Source organism: Micromys minutus, assembly GCF_963924665.1.
Source record: "Micromys minutus genome assembly, chromosome: 15".
Classification (NCBI taxonomy): Eukaryota; Metazoa; Chordata; class Mammalia; order Rodentia; family Muridae; genus Micromys; species Micromys minutus.
The window spans coordinates 26,885,610-26,907,745 of record NC_137984.1 but is presented as its reverse complement, the minus strand read 5'-3'; the positions used below and the strand labels follow the sequence as shown (position 1 = coordinate 26,907,745).

At 41.8% G+C, this 22,136-nt stretch overlaps 1 protein-coding gene across 1 annotated transcript in view; it reads right to left on the bottom strand.

The window, feature by feature from the left end:
* Window positions 1-22,136, bottom strand: part of SPATA16 (spermatogenesis associated 16) — a gene marked incomplete at both ends in the record, with an annotated part of 281,161 nt that overhangs the window by 71,437 nt on the left and 187,588 nt on the right. Inside the window, one exon of the mRNA XM_080929533.1 lies at window positions 10,299-10,446. Within this exon, the coding sequence (XP_080785659.1) occupies window positions 10,299-10,446 (148 nt within the window). The remainder of the gene's footprint in view (window positions 1-10,298; window positions 10,447-22,136) is intronic.

Sequence of the window (22,136 nt, the reverse complement as noted above, 5' to 3'; positions counted from 1 at the left end):
CATGTCCAGACAGACTAAATGTCCAGGAAAAGAACATCAACCACATGATATGTGCAATGCAAGCAAGCCCTAAAATTAAAGTTAGACTAATGTGTCACTGTGAGATGTATGAAAATAAGAATATTAACGCCTGACTGGGACAACTTTCATTGGTATTTCTCTTTGAAAATCAGTATGATGTCTATCTCCCCTGCCATCTGGCTCTCAGGCACAGTGCCCTGGACCAGCAGGATCATTGGAGTTACAAGAGTGTAAATGGTAGCATCCAGGAGCTGCAGGTCACTTACATCTATCGCTTGTAGAAGACGTGTTTAATTCCTGAGCTTTTCATGTGGAAAAGCTGGAGATTGGTGATAACCAGCCAATCAGGGCCTTTGATGTGATTTCATGAAATGTTGTTGCATAAAGGAAGCCAGACAGAGTATTCCTTATGTGACTTCAGATGTATAATGTTCCACAGTGGCAAATTAAAAGCCAGGGTTTCCAGTCACAAAAGAACACTCATAGTATGTACTGACTTATAAGTGGATACTAGCCCAAAAAGCTTGGAATACCCAAGAAACCATCCACAGAACTTATGAAAAGAAGGAAGACCAGAATGTATATGCCTCAGTCCTTATTAGAAGGGAGAACAAAACAGGGGAGGAAACACAAGGTCAAATAGAGAAGCAGGGATTGAAGAAAAGATCTACAGAGACTGCCTCACCTGGAGAACCACCCCACATGCAGCCACCAAATCCAAGCACTATTGCTGATGCCAAGAAGTGTTTACTGGCAGGAACCAGATATGGATGTCTCCTCAGAGGCTATGCCAGAGTCATATAGATACAGATGAGGATGCTGGCAGCTAAACATCAGACTGAACACAGGGACCCCAATGAAGGAGATGGAGAAAGGACTGAAATAGCTGAAAGGTTTGCAACCTCATGGGAGGAACAACATCATCATCAGCCAAGCACTGAGGTGGAGAGGGTGATTGGGAGGGAGCACCTAATGGAAGCAAGTTGAGGGGGAGGAGGGAAGGAAGTGGGGGGAATGGTATAGCATTTGAAATGTAAATACAGAAAATATCCAATGAAATTGAAAAAATAGTCAGCATTTATGTTATGACACTGTATAGGGAAATAAGGGAGTATTTAAGTCCATTTTTGTGTTGTTATAGCACAACACCTGAAGCTGAGACTTTATGAGAAAACAAGTGCCACGAATCGTGTGTGGGATCTTAACTGGTAGTGTATGGGAGCAAGGAGAATGCTGTGTGGCTTGAGGTTCGGGGAAATGCTGGACTTGGCCTCAGCAACCTGGTTTCTGGTGTCCTGTGGGTCCTTCACACTCGAGACATGAGTCTAATATAATGGTGCCTCATGACTTAAGCATGTTCTTTCAAACCTCACTTCTCAAATGTCCCACCACTTTCCAGTCCCACATTGGGGACCATACTTCTAGCACATGTATTTAGGGGTACAGATCACACTTAAACCAAAGCAGGAAGAAAGGATTCTAAAGGTTAAGGTAGTAATTATCTTGGTCATTGGCAGGAGGGATGTGGTTTGGAACTGGCAAAGGCACAACAGAGGAGGGGGATGGTCTGTGGGGTTGGAAATATTTTGTTTCTTGACTTGATGTTTACTTCATAATAACTAGTAGGTTTTGTGGTTGTTGGTGGTGGTGTTTGCTGGTCTGTCTTTCTGAGATGGTCTCTCTATGTCTAGCTTTCACTATGTGGACCAGGCTGGTCTCAAAACTAGAGATCTGCCTGTCTCCAGTGAAGGGATTAAAGCTGTGCGCCTCCACATACACCTTTTTCATTTTCACAAACACTTTATTTATTCTTTCTGAGTTTCACATAATACGCCCCGGTTCTGCTCATCTGCCTGTTCCCTCATATCTGCTCTTCGCTCTTGCCACCTTCCACTCAAAATAAAACACACGTGCAAAGCACACCCACATGTACACACACACACACACACACACACACACACACACACTCAGCATAGAAAAACTTCTTGTTTTGTAAGCTCTAGTGCATCACAGTGTATCCCACAGTATATTCCTCTGTTCATGTCTTCAATTGCAATGAGTCACTGGTCTGGTTTGAGGTCTCTGGCTTCTGTGACACCATCAGTATTGGATCCTCACTGGAACTCCTCTTGGTCATCCTGTTGTTTCCCTGTGTCAGACGGAAATCCCATAGCTTTGGATCCGCAGAACTGGCCCCTTCACGAATCCCAACTATTCACAGATGATGTAGATTTTTGAGGTGGGCTAGGCCAACTTGTGCTGCCATTGGTAGGAGGCAGGATCTCCACTGTGTTGCCCAGGTGAAGTGTAGAGCTCTCCCACACCCGTACCACCAGGGTCAGCTCCACTGTACTGCCTGGGCAAGGCACAGGACCCCACTCTACTGAGTGCTGTAGCTGGTGAGAGATGGGGTTAGCTCTCCAAAGTTCCCCAGTCAGTGAGGAGCAGGACCCATTCTCTACAGCCCCTGGACATCCACATGATTTCCAGCAGTTGCCTTGACCAGAATGTCTCCATGTTCTCAAGTGGAAATAGGAGCCTGAGACATTGACACTAACCCCGACACTGTGCAGCTCGGGCTGGGACCTCACTATAGCCCCAGATGTTGGCGCCACTTACAAACAGGCCATTCTTCATCCTGGAATCTGTGGCTCCATCTCTTTTCTCTCTTTTTCTTCTGTTTTTGAAAGATTTATTTACTTTATGTATATGTACACTACACTGTAGCTGTCTTCAGACACACTTGAAGAGGGAATCAGATGGTTGTGAGCCACCATGTGGTTTCTGGAAATTGAACTCAGGATCTCTGGAAGAGCAGTGAGTGCTCTTTACTACTGAGCCATCTCTTCAGCCCCCATCTCTTTTCATAATACTCAAGCTACTACACTTCTTTTTTTGAAAACACACATTCTTAAAAACAATCATTTCTTCCTTTGCTTTTTGATTGTAGCCCATGTTGGCCAGCAACTCACTATGTGGTACAAGGGCTAAAGGTACGGGAATTTCAGTTTGTGAGTTACAACACTCAGCAGAGATAACTTTAAATGGCTTCAGGAAGTTCCTGAAACTGAACAGACTCACTAGGTCCCTGTCTTCCGAACTGTATATAAACTGTAAGGACTGTTGAGAGTCCCTCTCAGACAAGTTAAAATGCCTCAAAGAATCAAAGACCAGCAGAATTGCCTGAAAGAAACCTCAGAACAAACAAGGCACATGCAAAGGATTCTCCAACCACCTGTTGAGCTGCATGGCAGTGCAGCGCTCCCTAGGTTTCCAGCTTTCATGAGATGTTACCCATTCTGGACTGGGCTTTGGTGATAAAGCTGTCTTAGTTTATTTTATTTTTTGTTCCTTTAAGTAGCTCCTTCCTATATCTATGGAAGTAACTCAAATAAAACTCATCAGTTCACCAAGTTGGGAGTTGGTAGTATTCTTACTTTGGTCTGTTATCAGTTCCGTATATGATGACTAGATAACCATGCTTGCCTCCTTAGAGACAGTGTCAGACAATGGATCAGACACAGAGTGGCTGGGTTAGTGAAAAGAAACAGGTACATGTGTTTACCACATGACTTCCATGTCAGCTAAGATGGGCTTTACATGTCAAGAAATGGTCACTGGGCTCTGCTGTGCAGACTGTGGTGGTCTGGTACCTGAGAAGCAGATGCAGCACCAGGTCTGACACTGCCAAGGAACTGACTTATCTGAATATTTGAAGGGTGTGTCTAGAGATCTTAGGGTGAGGAGCAGTCTTTGATGGTGATGTTTGCTTTTTACATAGTGCCACTGAGTTCAATGGGCACCTACTTTCCACATCTGCTTACAGATGGAGACATCTGTACACAGCTTACTCCACTGGGCCACCCTGTCCCACCCCACCCGGTGTTCTTGAGAGACTGCTGCAAATGCTTCTATTACTTTGACTTTGTTTGGGACCATTGGCTGACAATTCAACCTTTGCTCAGAGATCATGAGATGTATTAGGTAAGCAGCGGGTCTAGGTAAGGCTTGGGTAAGGTACAAGAGAGACATAAAAACCCACAAAGCTGGGATGCTGCTGCTACAGGGGACATATGAACTATGGTTGGGAAGCACTTCCCTTAAAACGATGCCTGAACATGACGTCACACCAGAAAGAGCAGCGCTCTGTGCCAACAGTACAGACTTCCTGCCCATTTATGAGGCGTGTCTTTACTTTGGGTAAAGTAAGTCTGTGGAGAACTCTATAGGGATAAATGCCGGTTGATTTATCCTCATGATAACAAACTTGCCACAAACTTGCCTGTAACACTTTTCTAACACTGTTGGGTCTGTGGGGCTTTTTCTTTAATTTTATATCTTTTTTCCATTTCTAAGAGATGGTTACAAAGAGGAAGACATTCTGATCTGGAAAACTCTTGATCATGATAAAATTATATGATTTAAGAAAGGAATTAAAAAAATGAGGAATTTTGACTTGATGTTTCAGAGAAAATAGGAATATATTATCCTTCCCAGTAAACGATGGCTATGCAGAAGAAAACTTATAAATTCCAGTGAGGAGCAATTTTTAAAGGCCTATTAAAAAACAATATATTATTCTCCTGAACATACATATTTACTCCTGGGAATTACAGAGCACAAGAAAGACAAAATATGACTCTATCTACTTAAATGTTAAAGTAATTGATATCTGATCCAGAGAACTTTTCTATTAAACATGGCTAAGCACAGATCCATTACTGAATATTTATTTATTTAGCAAATAAATCTTGATATTTTCATCAAAAGGAGACAGGGTATGCTTATTGTATTACTTTATTATTATTAAAATACAGCCATGCAAGAATAAGAACTGCATGGAATTGTATTATTTTATTGGAATATATGAATAAGAATCACAAGCAAAATCTTTATAAATGAAAGCATAATAATTCCAGGGCTGGTGAATTATTATTTGTTTTATATACCCGGACTACATCGCATGAATCAAACTGGATGTTTCTTTAAATAAGAAAAATGGATAGCTATGCTATAAAAAAATCAGTAATTTTTCTCCATGAACCACAGTGCAATGGGGCTCTATGATAATATGGCTTGAAGAGTTTGGTGGGTCCAAAGTAAGAAAAAGCTGTACTCTGAAGTCTGACACACACCGGAGTCCAGACATCCTGCACAGTTAACATTCTCCTCATCAGTTTGAGAGAAATGATCAGAGGAAGCAGGGTGGGGTGGCCCACACCTTTAATTCTAGCACCCAGGAGGTCAAGGCAGTCAATCTCTATGAGTTCAAGGCCAACCTGGCCTACAAAGTGAGTTCTAGTCCACCCAGGGCTGTTACACAGAAAAACCTTATCTTGAAAACAAAACAAAACAAAAACAAACACCCCTCCAAACAACAACAATAACAAAAGAAACGACCAGAGAAATAGTATCACCTTCCACAAAAGGTGAGTGATTTCTCTCATGAACTTAACTGGTTCGTTTAGGAAATATTAAAACCCAAACTAAAATTTAAAGTTATTCCCGGTTGAATTACAAAAGTACCTTCCTCCTGTGCCTCTATTTTTAACCTAGAAATATTTCATGAAGAAGACTGGTTGGGGAAAACATGCTGGTGGTTGGGGACCTTCCTGCTCATGGTTACCTGTGCCAACTGCAGCTGGGCTTGCTGCTCTGCTGTGACCAGGGAGGGAGGCACTCTGTCCCAGATAGGATCCATGAAGGTGACCCAGAGCTGGGCAGAGTTTCTGAGGTGGAGGTCTGTCTGCCAGCCTCCATGGGCAGTGTGCTAGTCTCCAAGTTTTGATGGTAACAACTGCTTCTGTAGCCGAGCTTTGCTGGATCCTCACCTCTTCTGAGAGTCTCAAGGTCCTGCCATATGACCTTACCTATTCCGCTTCCTCAGACCATTTCTCTAATTTAGAAAACCTTCAGATTTCATTTCATTTCATTTCCCTTGCTGTGGTAAAACCTTCATACCTATAAGGGAGAAACTGGGACAACTCTCTCTCTCTCTGCCTCTCTCTCTGTGTTTCTCTCTCTCTCTCTCTCTCTCTCTCTCTCTCTCTCTCTCTCTCTCTCTCTCTCTCTCTTCTCTCTCTCGCTCTCTCTCTCTCTCTCTCTCTCTCTCTCTCTCTCTCTCTCTCGCTCGCTCTCTCTCTCTCTCTCTCTTCCTCCCTACTCTTCTTCCTCCCCCTCCCCACCTTCCTTCCTCTCTCTCTCTCTCTCTCTCTCTCTCTCTCTCTCTCTCTCTATTTCTCCCCCCATCTCTCTCTCCCCATCCCCCTCTCTCCCCCACCTCTCTCCCTCTCTCTCTTCTGAAACTTTGTTTGGCTGGGTGGTTGCAAATATGTTTCTTAGCTGTTTGTGGAGGGTGAACGTAAAGAGAAATATGTGTACAAAAGTAAAGAGCTTGGGTAACACCTGGTGTCGAGTAAACCCATATTAAAAAGGAGGTAATGGGCAAAGTGCATGCTGTGCATGTACGAGGACCCTAGCTCCATCCCATGTAAGAAGCCATGCCAAGTAATAGTCAATTGTAATCCCAGATTTGGGGAGGAAGTGACACACTAGCACACATATCTATACAGGCAAATACTCAAATATACATACTTTCACATATACATACACTGTACACACATGCACATGGACATAGTGGTAAATGAAGAGAGGAACACATTAACATGTTGAATGTTTCTCAAGAAAGTGTTGGCTGTGCATGGAAGCAGGTTTTTCAGACACCAGGACTGGGTGAGAGAGGACTCAAGCACAGCTCTCCAGCCCGTGGATTTAGCATTTGTTGTCGTTTATCTGCATGTGACTATGCAGTCATAGCCTGTTGGGGGTTTGTCCGATGCTACTTGTATTAATATTCTCAATTCTCTATCCCAAGATCTGGCTGCCCCTGATGAGTGAATTCCCATGCACACCAGCCTTTGCTGGGCAAATCTTACTCCCCAGTTAAAATCCACTGGTTAAACAAAAATGACTACAACCAATTACTGGGGAGGAAAAAGGAGCAGTGTTTGAGTTACTGGGCTGGGGGTGACAGGTATGGACCATGAGGGAAAGGAGATAGATGGTAGATAGATGATAGACAGACAGAGAGACAGACAGACAGACACATAGATAGGAGCATTGATCAGAAGATGGAGAGAACTGGAGGTCTCCATTAGTCATGACAAACCAGCAGCACATGGCTGAGCGCAATGTCTCCCCAGGACTCCAGACTGCTGGAGCAGACACAGAAGACTCAACCAAAAGTATTTCAGGGGCACAGCTGGGAAAGTAGCCAGTCTAGCATTAGAGAATTAGATTAGGGGTCATCCCCCAGTAATTGAGCAGAGCCTAATAAATAAATCCCAATTTGAGTCTGATTGATTTGAAGCTAGACAGGGATACACATAATTCATATTATTTTACAATAGCTGCTGCACAAATGTCTGTTGAGCGAACCAATGTCCAGTAAGGGCTTCTGTTCTATCCAGGGCTGGTTCTAGTGGCATGCCCATCACCGCAGCACTTGGGAAACAAAGGCGGGAGGGATGATTGCTGTAAGTGTGAGGCCAGCTATAGGACTGTCAGGGATAGACAGTGAGAGCCTATCTCAAATGCTACTTTGTGGGGCATGCCAGGAAAACACAGGGACTTCCTGGATGGCTACATGTGGTCCTGAGGCTTATTCTAGCAACTCTTCTGCATCTCCTGGGAGAGGTGTCCCAGTGTTGAAGGACCCTTTCTCTTCCACACCCTGTACCCACACTCACCTTTGGATCAAAGAAGCCCCACCTCACAGCTGAGTCACCCCTAGTATTATGCTGTTGATAATGATCTCACCCTCATCACAACCAATGGAAAAAAAAATCCCTGTTTTCTTTTTGTCCCAGAAGCAAATGACCAAACAGCCATCTCATTTACTCAGAGTGCAGCCTCCACAGAGTCAACGGAGCTTTAGTAGCCCCAAAGAAATTCAAATAATTTAAATTCTACACTGCCACCCCTACCTCCCAGCCCCTCGACATACTTTATCTACCCAGCCTAGGTTCTCATAGCATACTGTCATACGCTAGCAATTAGTGGTTCTGAAATAAGAGAAACAATCATTAGGGGTGTGTAATTATCTTCTCTTGGAAAGTGTAGGATCCTTTAGCATGAATTGTCTTGCTGACAGATGATAATTCATCCTGATAACAGGTTTGATGGAGTTTCAGGAGACGTGCGTCTGGCTCATTAATGTTATTATTGTTTTCAGACCCTCGGTGGCAATGATGCTTCCTAAGTATTAATTAATCGTGGTGACTTCTCCGGGAAGTATGTTAAATATAACTAAACTAATTCCACCCGATGAGAAATTGGCAAGTTGGCGATCCCACTGCATCCCTTGCTGTTTTCAAGATAACAGAGTGAAAGCAGCCAAGTGGACTCAGTTTTCCATGGTCAGAAGTAGGCGTGGCTTTTATGTGCTGTTACTGACTCCACCCATAAAGAAAGAAATTCCTTGAAATGTAATGAAATAATGAAAAATGATGAAAATAAGCAGCCCAGTCTAAGTTCTGAGAAATGCTAATTGCTCCGGAAATTATGCTTTTTCCTTTGTGTCTTACTCTTTCTTTAAAGGTTTGAGTATGTGTGTGTATGCTTGTGTATGAGGCGCACGTGTCACAGCACATGTGTGAATACCCGAGGGACATGACGGGATCAGTCTTACATTGTACCACCTTTGTTTGAGGCAGAGTCCCTCCTGTTGGATGGTGTTCTCAGCTTCCAGGATGATGGAAGTTTGCATCTCATCATGGGCATGCATACCAGGGTGTGTCCAGCTTTTCTACGGTTTCTCCTGTGGTGAATGCTTTTTCCTACAGAGTCATTTTCTCTGGCCTTTTGTCCAATGCTTAAGAGAGTGCTCAAACTCACTAACCCAGGATCAACCCTCATTTTAGCATGAATTCTGCATTCAGTTGCTCTCTTTTCTTCTCAAACGGCCCCCGGTCTTTAGGGATTTATGATTCAGCTGCCAATAGTTGGAGTTATTATCTTTCCTCTGAAGTACCAGAGGGCTCTGGATGAAAATGAGGAATTTGTAGAAGCATGCGGCTCAAGGGTCAGGTCTGGGTTCACATCAGAGGCCTCCAGTCAGCAGTCTGGCAAGTCACCCTCAGAAGGCTGTCTTTTCTTGCTACTGTTTTGTTTTCTAATGTAGATCATCTTTCCTCATAAATTATGGGGACAACAAGGGAACAAATGTAGAGTGCCGATTCTTGGAAAGTGATCAATAATAGACTTGTTATTAATCTCATAAATCAACGGCTCAGCCCCAGGGATAGGAAAGAACAAAGACGCTTGAAATGAGCCTGGGACAGCAGATGCGTGCCTTTGGAGATCTTGCCTCATCTCAGAGTCCTTGGTCAGCAACTTTTTGTCTAGCATGTGCATGCAAAACTCCTTTTACCTCAAAACAACACTTGGTACATAGTGAATAGGGAAAATAGTTTGGAACGAGTGTACAAAAACAGGAGACCTTTACAACGAAGAAGAGAGAAGGGTATGATGTCTAGTGCCGTGTTCTTTGCCCTGCTGTGGTTGGGGTGGGAGACATTGAGCACATGGCCTCTGTCTGATGGTGTTGTTTTGTGAAGGCTTTGAAACTTTTAGAAAGTGGGGTCTAAGCTGGAGAAGCGAGAACCTGGGAGGAAAGGAAGGCCTGGAGGTTTATAGCCCACCCCGCAGCATCTGGCTTCCTCAAGTGCCCATACGCTGCTGCCGCTCAGGTTCCTCCCACCACTTATTCCCTTTCATGCTCACTAAACCTCTTCCTCCCTTAAGAAAAGTGACTAAAGCAGGTGCTTTTGGTTACCTAGGCAGAGGGAAGAGGCAGAGGGGGTGAGGGGATGATGGACAAGAATACAAACAGCAGGTATTGGGGTAGGAGATGGGGGTCGGAGTCTGTCTTCACGAAAATACTAACTTCTAGGAGTCCAGAGGGCTACCAGAGGTGGGGAGTTAGCTTAGCTTTTCATCACAGACTTTTACTATTTTTTTCTCTTAAAACCTTAAGAGTTTCCAGATTTATTCCTTAAAAAGCCTAAAATTGTGAGCACATAAGGCATATTGTGTTGAAGCAAAAGGAAGCTCTACTTAAAGTCTTAAAAATAAGTTCACATTTGAACTCTCTCGATGAAAGCTTATGCCTGTTAACACAAACAACCAGCAAAACATGAAGCATGCTGCGTTGGTTGCCATGGGCACCACAACATCAGCCACCTGCGGGTGAGGGAGGTGAGGGAGGACAAACTCACCTGTGTAGATACACTCCACATAGGCAGGGTGAGTTTTCATGAATACCTCTTTCACCTTTTCTATTTTGTCAGCCCGTATTTTCGTTGCAAAAGGCGTGTACATAACTGAGAACGCTTCGGCTCTGGTGATAGCTTCTTCAATCATGGCCTGAGGGGAAGGAAACGGCCCACTTAGCAGAAGTCATAGCATAATACTTTTTGAGAATGTAAAAAAATATAATTACTTTTATGGATGATTTAAAAAAATCTATATACTGTATGGCAAAGATAACATATTTTGGTCTTAAATATTCATTAGAACACAATTTAATTAGTTTTGAAAATACTATTTCATGTTGCGAAATCCAATTAAGTGGAGAAAGTTTGCAAATAGCCACCTGTACCCCAAGCCTGTCTTAAGATAAAAATAAAAATTCTGTTTTTAAATCAAATTCTTAGGTACAACATTGTAACCAGTCTACTGATAAAACAGATATTGGCGATCAATTTATGCAAAAATATTTTTAAAATGCAGCAAACCACCTGGACTGAATTATCCTTCTAAGAGTCATAACAAGCTACACATATGTTCCTCTTCTCCCACTCCTGGGGAAGCCTTTATCAGTGAGACCCTTTCTCAGTGAGGCATTCTTACCTCTGGATCCTGGGTGACATGAGGCATATTCAGCTGTGCAGGATGTTTCTTTAAATTACATTTGCTCACACACAGTTCTTGCTAGGGCCTTGCCCTCCCTCTGAGCTTCCTGCTTTAAATAGGCCACAACTATACCTGCACAAGGTTGTAAAAAGGAGCCATTTCAAATTTTAAAGGCTGTCTGTTCTTTTTCTACCACGTTTCCTTCTGAAGGAGTCTTGAAGATTGTACGAAAAGTATGTCTGTAGCTACCCTATTTTTCTGAAAATAGCACAAAAGCACATTATATTAAAAGTCCATACATAAGACTACATAAGAATAAGAAACTCCTCTGACAAATAAGACGTATCTACAACCAATAAGAAAACCAACAGATTGGAACTGTGTAACAGAGACGGAGAACCCAACGAACAAATTGTATCATTATTAACTTGGTATTTTGGAAGCATTAATAAGGGGAAGAGCAATAAGCTGACTTTTCCATGTTACAGTGTCACATAGGCCATTTTCATACATGTATGTGTTACACTGAGACTATTCCCCCCCAGGGGCCCTACCTTTGCACTCCTCCTGTCTCATGAATCCCCTGGTTCTCTAGATGGGTTTGCTTCTATTTCAGGTCATTAACAATTCACATGATTTTATGTAGCTTGGCATCTGGGACCCACAAACAAGAGCGAATGTGATATTGTCTTTCTGAGGCCAACTCAACTCAATATGATTATCTCCAGTCGTGTCTATTTTCCTGCAAGAATCTATTGTGCAAATACAGCACTTAGTAAAATTCCATTCCTCCTGTTGGTCCAGTTCTTGGCACGAGCAAACATTTGATGTGTAAGTGTCTCTGCGATGAGTTGATGTGGAGGCTGTTGGGTAAGTACTGGGAAGTGGTATAGCTGGTCATATGGTAGTTTTTTTAAAAAAGTAACCTCCATACTGATTTCCATAGTTTCTTGACAATTCTACATTTCCACCAGCAGTGCATAAGGCTTTCCCATTGTCTAAATGTCCTTGCTATTTCTTTTTTTGATGGCCACCATTCTGTCCGAAATGAGACGAAATCTCAGATGTAGTTTTATCTTATGGCTAATAACGTTCAATAGGAGTTCATGTTTAGTTGGCTGCATTTCATCTTTGGAGGCTTATCTGCTTATTTCGGAGGCCTGTTTATTGGTTGGGATGTTTAAATTCTTGCTAGGTAGCTTGAGTTCTTTGTATATTTTAAATATTAGTCCTGACAGTTGTATAGGGAGTGAGAATTTTCTACCATCCTGTAGCCTGTCTTGTTTCTTTACTTGCTTGCTTCAGAATGTCCTGAGAAGCGTTTACTTGTCCAATTGTCAATCATTGGCACTGCTGAGTGACTGGAGTCCTATTCAAGAAGTGCATGTGCATGTTAATACCTTAAACTCTTTTCTCTAATTTTCCTCCTAACAGTATCAGAAGTCTTGCAGTAAGGTCTTTGGCCCATTTGGCATTGCTTTTGATACAGGGTTAGAGAGACAGAGCTAGCTTATTTTTTTTTTTACACATGAATATCCAGTTTTCTCCAGCACCATTTTGCTAAAAAAGCTGCCGTGTGTTACTATATGGTTTTGGCATCCTTATAGAACAATTGGGTAGCTATAGCTACTAACATAATTTCTGAGTCCTCTATGCTGGCCTATATGAACTGTTCTGATACCATTACCACACTGTTCTTACAGCTGTGGTTCTGTAGTATAACTTAAGGTCAGATTGTGCTTCTCCTTTTGGTCAGGATTGATTTGGATACTTAGTATCTTTTGTGCTTCCATGTGGAGTTTAAGATCACTTGTTTCTATTCCTGTGAATGGTATTGAGGTTTTATGGAGATTCCATTGAACATGTGAATGGGCTTGGTCAGAATAGCCATTTTTGCTGTATTAACTCTTCTAACCCATGAGTTTCTATTATGTTGATTTTAAGTTAAACAGTCTAGTTGAACTTGGTCATTGCTTGTTGCATTCCTCAATCTGTTGGCTCCTGATAGTAAGGGCTATCACAAGAGAGGATCACAGGACAACAGAAATCCATATTTGTTCAGCTTTGGAGCCTAAAGGCTGAAGACTGAAGTGCCATCAAGATTAGTTTCTTCTGAGGCTTCTCTTCTTCTCTTGGAGATGGTGGTTTCTTTCTGTCTTCTTTCTTCTATTCTTCGTGTCTGTCTGTCTGTCTGTCTGTCTGATATTGGTGATTGAGTCTAGCACCTACTCAATGTGGGGCATGTGCCTGACCCATTTGTTACATTTCCAGCTACATTTTATGCATCTTAATGCCTTTATGACTACACTCTTATTGGATTGGTCCACCAGAGAACTCATTTTAACCCAGCCCTCCTTTCAAAAAGTCTATCTCCAAATTAGACTTATTCTAGGACACTGGGCATTAGCACTTTACTTGAATATGTTTGATGGGAACACAAATGCCAGCCTATTTGTTTCTAACAGCTAAAAGGCTGAATCTTTCTGAATCTCTTGGAAGTGGACTTTTGTCTTGAACTCTGGCTTAAAAATATTAGTGAAGGTATTTAATCTCCCAGCTTGCTTCTAGAAAGACATTAACAAGCCCACAGTCAGGACAGGATGGGAGAAAACACTCTCCACCCCATTTCTTTTCCAGCTGCTGTCGGTGTAGGTGACTGCTGGCAGGGCCGCTTGGCAAAGCCATTGTGCAGCAGGAATTTAAGGCGAATGCCCAAGAACTTGCACTAGCTTTTCAGAAGTGTGGTTTTCATGTGGCAGCTTGATCTGCTCATTGGCAAATCTGTGCCCTTGGCTTACTGCGTCAGGCCTTGAAATCAGGCCTTTCCAAGGCTCTTCCTGACAAAGGTGAGTAGGAGAGTAGACTGTTTTCTTTTCACTGGGAACCAACAAAGGTGATTCTTTTGTCTCCTGCCCTCCGTCCTGGAGATTCCAAAGGGAGTGGCTGAGTGAGCAGACTGCCTACACAGCTTATGAATAAGACGTGAATTTTCCATCTGGGCATGGTGGCACGTGCTTGTTTTCCCTTCACTTAGGAGGTAGAGGCAGAAGGGTCGGAAGTTCAAAGACGGCCTTGGCTACATGAGAGGGATCTTTTCTCACAGCAAAACAAAGCCATGAAAGAAAGGACAGTTTCCAAAAGGATGTTTATTTGGAGACCATTTTTATAACCTTAAGGAATAATGATTTTCATCAGAGTAGGTAGGTATGAGAATATGGGTTGTTTTTGCGCTGGATCCTGAAACATCTTCGCTATGCTTTTTTTCTAGAACTAACAATCGTTTGGACTTTGAGCCTGTCTCATATTGCTTTGGTAAAGGAATACAGCAATATTTCATACATTACTCAGTATAATTACATTATTGTGTGGCCAGTTGATGGAAGAATCTAGAAAAATTTCAGCCTATATACTTCATTAAAAACAAAAAATATATGTTTTCTGGTACCATGGGGGGGGGGGGGGGATAGACTGAAGTAACCGTCTCCATTCATCAGCGGATGGACGTGCAAGATGATTCAACTTTCTAGATAATGTAAGTAGAGTTGTAACAAACACGGATAAACAAGTATTTCTGTGGGTAGAGAATCTTGTAACTTTATTTTTTTCAAATCTTATTTTTATTGTGGTTGTTAAATGCTTTACCTCCCTTGTAGCCCACCACCTTCCAGAGGTAGTGGGAAAGAAAGGATGTGGGTATGTGTGTGTGTGTGGGGGGTAAGGCGGAAAAGTGGACCTGTTTAGTAAGGTTCGTTGGAGCAACTCCCATCCGTGTTATCTGGAAACTGGCCATTTAGTTAGCAGGCAGTAGCATCTCGATCCACTCGCAAATAATTTATGGGTATACCAGCAGTCCAGTTCAGTAGAGTCAGGTTAGCAACAGTGATGACATGCCATCTTAGCAGAGACAGCCAGTCCTCAGCCTTGGCTTGAGTCAGCAGGAGGGACCTACAGGAACATCAGGAGGTTTTCTCAGCTGTGCCTCTCTCAGAGGAGCAAAGATCAGTGAAGACTTGAGACCTACAAGTGTTTCACAGCGAGCCGTACCAGCAAGCCAAGCTCAGTCTCTGTCACTCCACAGAGTCCTGTTTATACCTTCCAAACATCATGTGTCCTCCACATGCCTTGCCTAAGCATGTGTCTTGCCTCAGCATGGGCATGCATTCAGCCAGAGTCTGTGGAGTCCCGACAGATGCAGCTCAACTACACAATGTAAGTAGGGTAGACCACAAGATGCATGTTGTTAGCAAAAATTCCTTCATTATGTGTCCTTTCACATGCTTGCTTTATCAGAACCTCCTCTCTCCTGTGCCTGCTTCAGTGAAACGTTCCTTCATGAGTTTGCCTTAGTCTTTCACCTGTGTCCACTTCAGAAAAACACTCTTCAACATGTTTACCCCAGCAAAACACCATCCAACACAACTGACTCTCCAAAGAACCCTTAAACCTCCAGTTCAGAATTCTTCGAGTAAATGCCCTGAAATGGCATGGCTGGGCCATATGGTAGTTCGATGTCTAACTTTTCATGGACTCTCCACACTGGTTTTCATTAGTGTCAGGAGAAGGAGAAGCCAGGAAACTGGAAAGAAGCTACTGTCCGTGTGTGTGTGAAGATCTTACAGAAGAGGAGATGGTAGAACACTGACACTATGAGGGAGGTTGAAAATAATGTAGGGCAAGTTTGGCAGAGGATGGGATATAGGTAATACCCAAAAAGCCACATGGGAATTATAGTATAATCTCTTCTCTTTCTCATGTATACACATACACACACACACACACACACACACACACACACTTTTGTAGTTAACCTGTATGGGGAAGAATAATATACTTCTCTTATAAGCCATAAGTTATTAAACAAAAATCCTTGTGCCTATTGTAAAATTTTTTCTTTTCAAGTTATTGGTCATGGAGGTACCAGAGACTCCAAAGCAACACCGGCCATTAACATTGCTTTTGGTCACTCAAAAAAAAAAAAAAAAATCTGATGGTAAAACCTTGTTGCTGAAGGTGTCATGCCCTAGTGACGGGACATGGAGAAATCAAGCAGGTGCTGACTTAGAAGCTTCCTCTCTCGGGCTAGCCTTATAGTGCTGGAAGGTACTATGCAGGCTGCTGGGGGAGAAAAGTCACTAGTAGTCTTATCAAGTTGTGAACCTCATGGGCTACAACAATGTCCAGCAGCAGGGCAAAATATACACATTGGTGCCATAGTGATGTGATTATTATGGGATGGGCTAACCAAACACTTTTTGATTAGATAGAAGACACACTCCACAGGTAGGAGCTCACTTGGTATTACAAGCCTAGCTAAGCAGCCATGGCTGTAGAGGTCCAAGGCGAGAATCTACTGCTCTTATTTTGCTAGATGAACATAGCATCAAACTCTATTTTAAATATTCACCTTTAGTTCTATCCACTAGCACAGCTCTCAGCCCTCACCAGCAGCGTTTTGTTTGTGGTAGTTAATGCAGAGACTGTTCAAAATGCAGAGAATAAGGGTTATGGAGTACCGAGTCCCAAAAGGGACACATGTTGCATCCCTACCCAACAGGACTCAGGGAATATTATGTAAGAAGGCCTAGAGATGTCTTGAAGAGGAATGATTCCAATCAGCATCTTCTGGACATATCAGGGTCATTGTCCTCATCAGTCCATAGTCACTGTGGTTGCCTGCCAGACTTACATGAGATCAAGCAATTCAACATTCCAGCACCAACCAGAGAGTAGTACAGGTCCTGCCTACTGGCAGTTGATGACCGTGGAAGGAGGGAGGGAGAAAGGGAAGGAGAGAAGGGAGGTCAATTTTCTTCAGGCATGGTTTCTCATAGGTTGCTCATATTCCATGCATGATCATTTCCCCATGTGGATGTAGGGAGTTCTAAAAAATAAGGTACCAAGAAACTGCAAGGAGGATGAGGGCATGTCTGGTAGAAGTGGGGTGTAGGGATGGGTATGATCAAACTACATAATAAGCATGAATAAAAATTTCAAAAACATAAAAATATATTAAAATTGGAATATTTAGTTATAACCATGAGATTAAAATACAGGTGTTCGTGATCAAATGTGTTCCTCGACTTTGAAAATAGAGACCAGATGAATATCTAGCTGCTTGTAAATGTGTGAAAATTGGAGTCAATTTCTAATGATGTTTTCACTTTGTCCATCCTTCCCAGATGTGTTCCTTTGATGCCGATAGATGTTGCCTGTGTGTAGAGAACGGTGCTCCAATGGCCCTAGGTCCTGTCGTTGAATGTACAGTGTTGCTAATTATATTCTCCCTGCTTATCCTCAGATGGAAGCTTTGAAACTGGCCCTATGGGTTCCAGTGAATTCCCTACTGTCTCTCTTGCTTTTGGAAGTCTTGAAGATTATACAATGTGATAAGGTAGGAATGTATGCAGGCAGCTCTTTTCCTCTACAAACACCGGGTTATAATAAGTTTTCTGAGTACTATAGCTAAGTAAAAGGAACCACTGAGTGCCCCGGAAGTCAGCTTGCCCCGGGTAATTGTGCAGCAGAAGCTACAGGAGAGAGGGGAGGAGGTCGACTCCATCAGGATAAAGACAAGTAAGTGTGAACAGATGAGGAGAGAAAGGGAGGGGTTCATTTCCCATCCCACATCCAGAGTGTTGGGTCCTCCCCAAAAGAACTTTTCAGTACTTAAAGGATCCCAATTAAGCCGGCAGGAGGTATAAAATTCAAAGTATCTCAGGAAGGTGAGATTATTTTGCACAGCCCCTCCCCCTTTTCTTGACAGGTGTCTGATGGGAGTGATGGAGTAGGGGGAATCCTGTCACTTCTAATTAGGAAATGCAATCAAATAATTTTAGGCCATCAAATTATTTCCTTATTGCTCCCAATATTAGTCTTGACCACACTCACAGTAAGTTAATTTGCTGAGGAAATTAGATCTGAGGGCACCTCAGGACTTTCTCAACCCAATTCGTGGAGATTTGGGGAGGCTTTAAGGGGTTTTCTAAGGATGAACAGCTTTTTTCATTTTATAGAATTTAAAATTAGATTTTTATAATATAAATCACTTCCTTTTGAAAAATTAAAGTTTTACCCACTGGGGACATGACAGAAATTTCATAGACTCTCACAGGTAATTATGTAAGGGAGGCAGGAATACTTTTGCTGTGTCTGACTCAGGAGTATTTTTTTTAGTGTGGTCATCCTATGCTTTTTCCCACTGGGGATTGAAGACAATTCCCAGTCAAGCCTAGTGACCAAGTCCTGTATCCTAGCCACTCAAGAGACTGGGTGGTAGTGGTAGTGTAAACTGAAAGTTCAAGGCCATTCTGGTCTTCTTGGACAACTTATTGAGATGATGCCTCAAAATAGAAGAGGGCTAGTTATATAGTTGTATGGATGTTGCTCAGTAAGTGTGAGAACATGTTTATCTGGTATGCAAGAGGCTCAAGATTCAATCCTCTGTGTGTGTGGGGGGGGGGGAGGGAGGGAGAGAGGGAGAGGGAGGGAGGGGAAGGGAGGGAGGGAGAGAGAGACAGACAGACACACACACACACACACAGAGAGAGAGAGAGAGAGAGAGAGAGAGAGAGAGAGAGAGAGAGAGAGAGAGAAGAGAGAGAGTGAGAGAGACAGAGAGAGAGGAGATTGATTCCAGGAAGAGAGGGAAAAAGATGGAGGTATAACGTAAACACAAAATCACATTTTATTGTCTTACTGTTAATTTTATAGTAATTTCTGAAAATTGCTATAGTAATTAGTTAATCCTAACACAGAAATAGTAATGAATGAAAACTTGAATCTGGCTCATAATCCATTCCTATCTATTAAGCCTTATGGTGTTATAAAAAGTAAAGAAAAACAGCATTTTAAAGATAAAGTAACAGTTTTCCACTTAGCACTGTAATACAAGCTTTTGTATATATTATTTTCATTAATGCTTATAGATTCCATCTAGGTAGGTATTATTAGGGACTGAATATTATGGTCCTGCAGTTCTATTTTCTGAGCAACTGTTATTATGTTCAAAGGAAATTTCCTATACTTGGAAGTTATATGGTTAAGATGGTACCTAGTCTTTAATGGCTACCATAACTCCATGTTATTGTATAAATAATAATATAATTTTGAATGATAGTATCATTTACCAGAAAATGGAAAAATAAAACTCTATAAGTGACATTTAAAAAAATTAATCCCGGTAAATAAATATTGTTTTAATTTGGAAGGTTTCAATGACTTGGAAGAGAGGGCATATTTTCCTAAATGTCTCTCCCTGTGACTGTCCTGTAATCTGTTCACTATGTTGCTTAGGCAAAAACTGGGGCCAACATTTCTGTGATTATGCAATTAATATAATAAAATATTAGAAAAGACTATGCAATAGTAGGTTGTTTTCTCTTGCCACAGGAATCAATACTTCAATGCAGAAGCTCTATCATGTTGGATAGGAGTTCTTTTATGAAGCAACAACCACTGAATGTCTGTCAGCCGAAGGATGGGAAGGCTAGTGATCTCATCAAGAGGTAGAAATAAGGTATTTGCATTTTATTTTCATTGTTTGTAAGCCACTAATGATTACATGATCAGGTTACTGGTAACTAGGTAAACAGATTTTGATACAGCTTTCTTAAATTTTCTACTTTGCAATTCTTGCCGTTTAAAAAGTCATAATAAATAACATTTTATATTCTAAAAAGAGTTCCTTTCCTATAGTGTTGCAGTATATGTAGATGGTATGGCTTTTTAGCACACACATATATGTGTTTTTTTTTTTTTTTTTTTGGTGTGGATAAAATGTAATCTTGTTACACATTCATTCTTTCCCTATCTCTTCTCTCTCTCTCTTTTTTTAGATAACAGCTATTCTTGTTGCTTTGAGACAGGGTCTCTATGTAGCCTTGACTGGACTGGAAATTGATGTGTAGATCAGGCTGGTCTCAAACTCAACCATCCTTCTCCCTTTGCCTCCCAATTAGATTAGTTTAGCTGGGATTAAAATTATGTGTGACCTTACCCAGTGGGTTTCACTATTTAGTCTTACTGGTTAGTTTAGGCTGTCTTCAAGCTCTGATAATTCTCCTGCTCCAGGCTCCCAAGTGCTGGGCTTATAAAGCTGAGACAGTATGCCTGTCTTCTGTTTGGGATTTGACTGTACGTGATGCTTCTATAAATTGCATCACCTTAGAGCTAAAAACCTTCCTTGTGTTAATTTTTAATCGTTTGTACTTTGTAGTAAAATTTTATTTGCATGTACTTTCAACATGGGAATGAGGAGAGAGAAAAAAAAAAACCTGTGGTACAATTCCAGGCCCACTTACAGAGTTAAGAAACAAGCATAGAACTTCTGGTGATTCATCTGAGGTCACAGTATTAGAAGTAGAAGCAGGATGAGGACTTGAGTCTCCTAAGCCAATGCTTTCTCCTATACTGAAGGCTTTTCATCTTTTAAATTAGATTGTAAATTCCTGGAAGATCAAGCATTAATCCCCCCCCCCTTTCCTTCAGGAAAATCCTATTCTCACTGTAAAGAAAACTAGAATTAGGCTCCAACACTAGGAGTAGAATAAGTGGCTATAACAAGGCATAAGCACATCAAACCCTTGGCACAATGGTCCTAACACACAGTCTTCACACCTACTGGTCACAGTAAGATTATTTGTCCCATTGGCACCTCATTAGATTAGTATATACTGCTAACTAGCATGCTCATCTCAAAGGAAAGGTTTATAAAAATGAAATAATAGGCTTCTCGGTAGGGGAACTTCCATATTAATGTGTTTAGATTGGTTAGCTTATTCAACGACAAAGTACATATAATTTATAAATAGAACTTAAATTATGTTCTTGTTCTAAAGACTGAATAATTTCCCACTTGTGCCTTAGGGGAACACTAGCTGATAGAAACTCAAGATTTCCCTGTGTGGGTTTCAGCGGCCTCCAGACTCCTTAGGATGCCGCAACACTTTTGTTCTTCATGACTAAAAAAAATGAATCACTAGAAAGTGTTGAAAGAAGAAACAGCTATATTATCCTCAATCACTTTATGAGGACAACTAGATCATAGCCTATGCATTTCATGGTAGGGTCAAGACAGGCTGAGATATTATTTCCTGTCATCAAAGGGCAACAGACTGTGATGATGTGGGCTTCCATCAGCTCATGGACATACCCACAATGCCATTTGCTAATTAGATGAGTGCTCTCTGTGCATTTGGTTACTTCTTTGTTAAAATAAGAGTAAGGAAAAAAAAAAGAACAAGAATAAGAAACTAGACATGTCCCCATTTTATAGATGAGAAAAACAGTTTAATCCTACAACCTGTTATTCTCTCCCCTGGTGTGAGGGTCACACAGATACTTGGACTAAAATTACTTACATCTCCATCAGAGCCTTTAGACTCTGGAGACTTATAAACGGGGTCTACAGACTGGTCCAGTCAGCTAAGACAGACTTCCAAATATGAGAAGATTTCTTGACTGTGCTCTGGAAGACAAGAGTGAGTTTATAGGCAGAAGACAAAAGTTCAAGTCTTCATCCCAGAGAACAATTTGTCTTTGAGGTGAGTGGTCCCTTGTAGAGCTGCAGAGTTGCTGTGCACGAAGGAAGGAGGATGACGGCTGAAACCCATCAAATGAGATGTCACTCAAGGTCTTTGGTGGCTGCCTCCCTCTAATCTCTTTTCTCCCTCAAGTTTCAACCTTGTCTGGCCATCGGACATTTCCAGTCTTTCCTCATTTTTCTTATTTGCCTGCAACTGATATCTGCTAGGTATGCCATCAGATTTCAGGAATCTGGTTTTATGAGACTGCTGGCTTCCTACATATGACTATTGATCATGTCACCTAACATCAAGCTCTCTCAGAGGGGGGATGATTATGTCTATTATAAACTCAATGTCTTTGCCAAAATTGGTGTGTATATGTGTGTGTGTGTGTGTGTAATATAAATCAATATATATTATATATGGGTATATTTCCATGTGCTGTATTATAAGAGCAAACTATAGTGTCAAGTGATATTCATAAATAAGAGTGCTATTGACTTCATAGTCCTACAGAAGAGCTCTGATGGCCTTGTTATAGTCATTGAGGTTGGCTTCTGAGGGCTGAGGAAGGAAGAAGGGATGGGATGAAGACATGTGTACTAACTAATGCTTTTCATCTCTCTCAAGCTGGCTTGAAATAATCTGCCCGAGGTTCTCCAGAGGTTGTTTCTCCCA